Source organism: Chanos chanos, chromosome 9 (assembly GCF_902362185.1).
Source record: "Chanos chanos chromosome 9, fChaCha1.1, whole genome shotgun sequence".
NCBI classification, from domain to species: Eukaryota; Metazoa; Chordata; class Actinopteri; order Gonorynchiformes; family Chanidae; genus Chanos; species Chanos chanos.
In genome coordinates, this window is record NC_044503.1 from 8485957 (window position 1) to 8493456 (window position 7500).

General features: G+C 43.7%; 1 protein-coding gene across 2 annotated transcripts in view; it reads left to right on the top strand.

Annotated features, from left to right (window-relative positions):
- Nucleotides 1–7500, top strand: part of colgalt2b (collagen beta(1-O)galactosyltransferase 2b) — a 15512-nt gene that overhangs the window by 2122 nt on the left and 5890 nt on the right. For both annotated transcript variants that reach the window (XM_030784696.1, XM_030784697.1), the window contains exons 2-3: nt 6777–6887; nt 7175–7292. In XM_030784696.1, coding sequence (XP_030640556.1) covers nt 6777–6887; nt 7175–7292 — 229 coding nt within the window. The remainder of the gene's footprint in view (nt 1–6776; nt 6888–7174; nt 7293–7500) is intronic.

The following is a 7500-nucleotide window of genomic DNA, read 5'->3' on the forward strand; positions in this document are numbered from 1 at the left end:
GTGCCCGTGTCTGTGTGCATGTGTCCATGTGCTCGTGTGTGTGTGTGTGTGTTTGCTCAAATGACATCATACCTCTGCAATGCCCCCTTGTTTTACTTTGCTTTACTCCATCAGAAAGCCAATCAAGACTTTGTTGAACAAATGGAGCAGTCTGACAGCAGAGTGAGAGAGAGAGGTGAGAAGGACTCTCACTGTGTTGTAAAGGAATGCTGGGAATTAGAAGAAAGAATGGACAGAGGGGAGGAAAGGAGGACGAGGAGGAGGAGGGGGGGGGTTACTGGTAAGACTTACCCTGGAGCACTCTTGAGAAGCTTAGCAATCCACATTCCATCCATGCGACCACTTTGTTCCTCCCTCCCACCATCACACACAGGTCCTGCTTTTGACTCACATGATTGGCCAGTGGTTTTGGCTCCAGGCCAGTGATTGGGCACTAGGAACATGACTGATTGTTACGGTTTTTGACTTGTGAGAAATTATGAGACTATAGCTCATTTTGGCATGTGCCCTCTGGCTGTTCTGAAGAGCTTTCCCAAATTCTGAGAGGACTTGGATTTGTCTATACTCTGAGGTGATATGAAGAGATTGAGATAATAGAATCATCAAGGCATGAGAATGCACTAACAAGGGAATTAAAGATCAGATTAGAGAAGAGAGAGAGAGAGAGAGTTTATAATGTGACAGTGTAACAACAAAATTAGAAAGCGATTCATAATCAGTCAGACGGCTGTGATGAGCTGGATGTCAGAGTTAATGAAAGTGAGCAGTTGGGGGGGGGGGGGGGGGGGGGGGGCCTCAGGCATTGTCAGCTGTGTTATCAGCAAAGCCTTGAGGTCCCTTTGTGCCTGTGCCAGTTTCACTTAAAAAAAAAAAATTTGAGCTGGAAGGCATCTTCCACTGGAATCTGGATTTTACTGTTTTCTGTTTAGTGCATGTGTTGTTCTTGTGGGTTGCCTGTTGGCTGAGCTTTGGACATCTGCAGTATTTCTGTAATATTTTTTGTTTTTTTTCTGCTTTGTCATCCTTATCTACACCCCCCCCCCCCCCCCAAAAAAAATTGCAGCTGACCAGAACAATTAAAAAAAAAAGAAAGAAAGAAACCCATAATGCACAACAGCAATTGTTAACAGGTCCGTTTTGTGGTTAACTATGACACCCCATGTGTTGTTCAATGACAGCCACTCATTTGAACACAAAACCTTTTTGAAAAAAAAAAAAGAACTTCCAAGGAAAGAAGAGATTCTTTATGTATCTGAGGCAGATATCTGTGAGTGATTATGGATGTGCCACATTGTTTCTGGCCTTCAGTCAGTGTATGTGTGTGTGTGTGTGTGTGTGCGTGCATGCATGCTTTAGATCCTAGTGCTGGCACTCTCTTAGTAATGTATGAATTCAATTAGGTCCAGTGCTTAGGCTTGCTGCCAGTCTCATGGGGGTTTTCAGCTGGAATCTCCTTTTCTGCCCCTGTGCAAGTCCAACTATTCTGGTAAAAAAAAAAAGAAAAAAGACTGACTATTCCTTTCTGCACTAGCTCGTCCTTTTCTGAATCCTCTGACACGTCAGACCGTCCTGCTTTGTCTCGGAAAAATACATCAACTTTCTGAGGAAGGACCAGGAGGGACAGATGACTGGGACGGCTTTGGTCATAGACCGTCTCACAGAGCCAGTTCTGGGACGGCGCTTCTCTGTTCCACTTCAGGATGTAGAACAAATTGTTTTCCCTTTAGACAGACACTGATTATGTCACTAACATCTCGGCCTGTCTGCCTTTGCCACCACAGGAAAGCGCTTATGAGGGATATATTTATGAACACTGGGCTATTCAGCAGCGATGACTACCATGTTTCTGAACGTGCAATTTTAGCCCCATCTGTTTGTTTCATCATGCAGGTTTACTATTAGATTCATCTCACTCTCTCTCTCTCCCTCTCTCTCTCTCTCTCTCATTGGTTGTAATTATTTTTTTTTCATAAGTCAGATATCCCTGATTTGGCATCTTAATCTGACTGTACGTTTATAGACTCATAGCAGTGTAAGGGAGGGCCTCACTGAATATGTATTAGTGATTGTACAGCAGTGAAGTGGGTTTTAAAAATATATCTCCTCAAGAACAGCCTCCCAGAGAAGAATATGTACGAATATTTCCATATGTAGAGAATATGTCTGTGTGTCTCATCGGGTGAGTGCAGGGTTTTGGCTGTGAATGGTCATCGGCTGATGAGAAGCATACGTTTTGGATGATTTTTGAGGGTTACCTATATCATTCTGTTAAGCAGTGTGTGTGTGCATGCGAGTGTGTGTGTTTGTGTGTGCATGTGTGTATGTTCGTGTGTGTGTGTGTGTGTGAGCGCGTGCGCATGTGTATGTGTGTGCGTGTGTGTGTGCATGTGTGTGTGTGTGTGTAGTATGTATGTGTGTATGTATGTGTGTGTGTATGTATAGTAGGGTATGGTGGGGGCAGCAGTGCTCTGTTGACAGAGTGAAGTGTAAGGAATTCAGCTGCATGTTTTCAGGAGCTCCCTTCACCCCCCATCCCCCCCCCCCAACCTACAGACCCAGCCACGTCAGCCTGTGGACAGAGGGACAGTCACCAAGTCCTTACAGAGCGTGCGCGCGCACACACACACACACACACACACACACACTGCTTTACAGAATGCTATAGGTAAGCTTCAAAAAGTCACCAAAAACATTTGCTTCTAATCAGCCAATGGACATTAATAGCCAAACCCACGACTTTTATTGCTTTATTGGCAGTTGGTATAATTATGCATCAGGCATATGTGTTTTCAATATTATTTCTGGCTGTTTGTTCTGGAAGCCTATGGTTCCACAACCCAGTACTCCTTTTCATATGTTGTGTATACATGTTTACCAGCTCTGAAGCCCAGCAGAGACACTGCAAATGACGTAGCCTTATTCTCAACCTTACGTCTTAACCAGGATGCGTTTGTGATGGATGGAAAGAATAAAGTAATGTAGAGCATAGAAGAAAGAGAGAGGGGTGTGGCTGTGTAGGTGAACAGCATGTGTTTTCCAGATGGAGTTTCATAAAGAGACACAAAAAGAAGAGGGAGAGCCACAGGCTACAAGATAATGGGCTTGAGAGATACTGTAAACTTCAAAAAGGAGAAAGGGGGAGAAATAAAGAGAAAGAGGGGGGGGGGGGGCTTTGCATCCACTCAGAACCTCGTAACCCCAAATCACACTTCCTTCCCGCCCAGCAGGGCTACGTTTATTAAGCTATAAACAGACGCATATGTAGATGTCAGAACATGCGTCGTTAGAACAGTATACACCGTGTGTTGGACTAATTGGACTCATATCGGAGACGTGGCAAAAAACGGGCCCGATACCGATTCCAATAATTGTACACTAGAATAACCGGAACGTAGATATATGTGCCACAGTGACAGTGATATTTTCAGGGTGTGTTCGTATGCGTGAATGTATTAGCGTGAATCACTCAGCTTTGGTTCACAAAGAACAAAGTTGCTACACTTAATTCAAAATGCTTGACAAAGAATCCTGAATAAATTATTCTTATATTTGTGTGAGAGTATAGGTCTATCATCGGAAGCCACGAATCTGGCGAGTTAGCTGTTCATTATTATTACTGTCAACGAGTGTTAGATTGGAATTAAAGTACACTTACACTCATATGATAATTATGATTGCTGTCAGCGTGTGAACGGGTTGGAGAACGGAACTACAACACACCTGTAAATTCTGCAAAATTTAACCCGAAACTTACAATAAAGGAGATTGTATCGAACTGATCCCCGGCCGTCTCCACATCCGTTTCCCACTTGGCGACTAATTTAAGCCAGTTTTTTTGTATATTGAACTATTATTACGAATACGGGTGTTAGCTAGCAGGCTGCGCCGGCCTAATTAAGGGGTTGATCATTACTTGATGAGTTGAATCATGGAGAACAGGGACAGATCTTAAAAAGACAGTGCTACGAACCTCTACGCGTACGACCGGGAAACACTACGTTTGTCTTATAAAACAGAGAAACTGAGAAACACGTTATCAGAGTAGGACCCTGGCTGGCACGCTGCTGGTAGCCTTATAGGTCATGTAGCTTTTTGTGGTCGGTAGAGACCTTAGCTGCAAAAGGATAACGGGAGGCGTGTCGTGAATATGAGGATAGGTCTGGGTGACTGTGATGGAGCGCAACTCCAACAAAACAGAAGTGCATGCTGTTCATAAGAAGACCGTCAATACTAACCTCAGGCCATCTTCCTGTCTATGCCTGAATCTTACTGTTTTACCTGCTGCCCATACAGGCCCAAAGGAATTCAAACATATGCTCGCACGTCCGCAAAAACATACATACACGCACACACACACGGAAACCTGGGATATAGTATAATTAAACTCATACACACACGTGCGTTCACACACACACACACACACACACACACACACACACACACACACAGGGAAACCTATACTGGGATATAGTATAATAACACTCATACACACACACACACACACACACATACACATTCAGTTATGTAAGAATACACAGCGTTCATTGCATAACAAAACACTGTCAAATCAATTATTTTCTGCAAGTGCACCGCACACCCAAACCTACTGTAAACCTTCATTTTGTGTTTCGGACGACAGTCAGCGCAAGAAATTTTGGCTAAATGCACAGCATCGCGTGGAGAAGTCACACAGTGGAGCTTAAGAGAGGAGTCTGTAATGGAGAAGCTACTGCGTATGTGTCAGTGGTTAGAGGCTTGTAGAATGGAACAATGTAACCTACAGCTGCTTTGGGATTCTTGGCTTTCCCATGCCACGAACATATGTGAAAACATTAACTTTTAGCAGGAGGCATAAAAACAAAATTCCCTCATGCCCATCTGGTAGACTTTTGTTGACTGAGCTCCATGAGGTAATTTTAAGAGTGAAAATTGTGTTGTTGTTGTTGTTTTTTTGTATCTGAAGACTTTCAGTGACCACATGAAGCTGATGATTTCCTCAGTAAAAATGGCAATAAATGTCACAGATAAATCCGTGCTCCTCTGTATCTCTGGTTGGTTTGGGTTTTGTTTGAGAATGAGGCTTGTGTCTGACTGTAAGGTTTGTTGTCATTATAGAACTGACAGGCAGGGACACAGTTATTCCCTGAAGCAGTGCAGGATTTAGTGGTTGAAAGGCTTTGTAAAGTACAACATATCCACTCATTACCTGTGTGTCAGGTGGTTTTACCCCGTGATAAAGATTCAGACTAGTTATCAAGCTGTGCAACCTCTATTTTCAAACAGCTTTTACACGCACGTTTTGAAGCACAGACCTGCACTTTACTGCAAAGCATTCACATAAATGTGTGTACACACACGCAGACACACTTACGCACACACACATACACACACGCATGCATGAGACAAACCCTTAGTCATAGTGTCTGGCTGCTGTCAGAAGGTTTTTGGTGCAAGTTTGCATGTCTGAGTGCTCACGCCTTCTCAACTGTCCTACACTTTCGAGTCAGTAGGTGTGTGTGTGTGTGTCTGTGTGTCTGTGTGTGTGTGTGTCTAGCCTAGCACACCCCTCACAGGTTGTCTCTGCTTTAAAATGTGTGTGTGTTTGTGTGTGTGTGTGTGTTTGTTTGTCTGCACAGGGCACAGTAAGAATCTTTACTGCAAACACTGGAAAACTCCACTCAGTGTGAGTGTGTGTGTGTGTGTGTGTGTGTTTGGACGTGCGTGTGTGTGCATGTGTGTGTGTGTGTGTGTGTGTGTAAGAAGGCTTCTCTCTCTCGTGGCCTCTCCTTCCGTGAGTACATATTGGACGATGAAGGGAGATTCAGGTGAGAGTTGAACCTGGTCCAGTGTTCCAGAATTAACATCGTCGGGTTCCTTTCTGCCTCTGTGTTTTTACCGTAATAACTATAATCCAAAAACATCTACATCCACAGCACATATGTCTTTTTACCATAATGACTATAATCTATAAACGTCTACATCCACACTGCTTGTATGTTTCCACTCACATAATCCAGAGAGACAATGAGTGAAGTATGCTCTCTCTGTGTGTGTATGTATGTATGTATGTGTGTGTGTGAGTGTGTGTGTATTTAGGTGTTCCAGATGGTACAAGCTGTTTGTTTATTGACAGCTTTACATGCTGTGCTTCTCTGCATTTGCCCTCTGGTGTGGAGATTTCCACTACAACTGCCAGCCAGCACTGAGTCACTGAAAATATTGTGTGTGTATGAGTGTGTGTGTGTGTGAGTGTGTGTGTGTGTGTGTGTGTAAGAGAGGGAGAGCGAGAAAGAGACTGAAAAAAGAGAAAGAGGAAGACATACAGACACGCCTGAAAAACATAGAACTGTGTCATCTTGTAGTCTTCACGGTTTCTCTGTGGCTCGTTTTTTAACATTCTCATTTACTGCAGTGGGATGGTTTGTAATGATGTAATCCAGTGGTGCAGTCAGTGTAGTTCTCTGCAATGTCGGTGAAGTAGACCTCAAACAGATTTGGTGCACTATGTGATGTATCAGATTTGGGGTAGAGTTCTCCTCCTGAATAGATTCCAAGGCCCAAATAAGCATCCTAAGCACCTGAAACAGAGTACTGATCCTGGATCAGCCCCGCACAGCTTGTATAATTGTATTTATTGAAATTACAGTGAGACAAACTGATCTTAGATCAGCACTCTTACTCTTAGAAATTTGTCGTATAGAACCTCAAGCCTAGTCATTCATGCTCATGAACTCATACAGTCGTCCATATAAAACATGAACTGTGTTGTGTTACAGGGCAGCCACTGACCACAGTGTGGACAATACTACTGCTATGCTTAGAGAATGGCTGAAACAGGCTCAGAGACGCTATCATTATGTGGAATGGAGACCTATGGAAGAGCCAAGGTCAGTACACCCTCAACCAGTATTGCAGGGTTTTTAGTGTACTGCTGCCTAAATAGGCACATAAAGTCATTGTTGAATATTAACAATCATTTTCCAACGTTACCTCATTCAAGCATAGTTGGTCCACCCTTATCACGCCCTTAGACACACACACACACACACACACACATATACACACACACACATACACACACACACACACACACGCGCACACCCATGCAAACACACACACTGAAGTGGGCTGTGTGTCTTTATGGCTCTGTCCTCTGTCTCTCAATGTCTCCTAGGTCCTACACAGATGAGTGGGGGCCCAAGCACTGGCCCCCGTCACGTTTTAACCATGTAATGAAGTTACGACAGGCTGCTCTGAAGGCAGCGAGAGAGCGCTGGGCAGATTATATCCTGGTGAGTGGACTTATTCATTACTGCATTTATGTTTCTACAACATACACATGAAGCCAAACGGGAGATACCACAGAGAGACTAGACTTGGAATCATTAATCAGATCACCCTGTCATAACCTCTCTCTCTCTCTCTCTCTCTCTCTCTCTCTCTCTTTCTCTTTCTCTTTCTTTTCTCTTTCTTTTCTCTTTTGCTCGCTCTCTCTCTCTC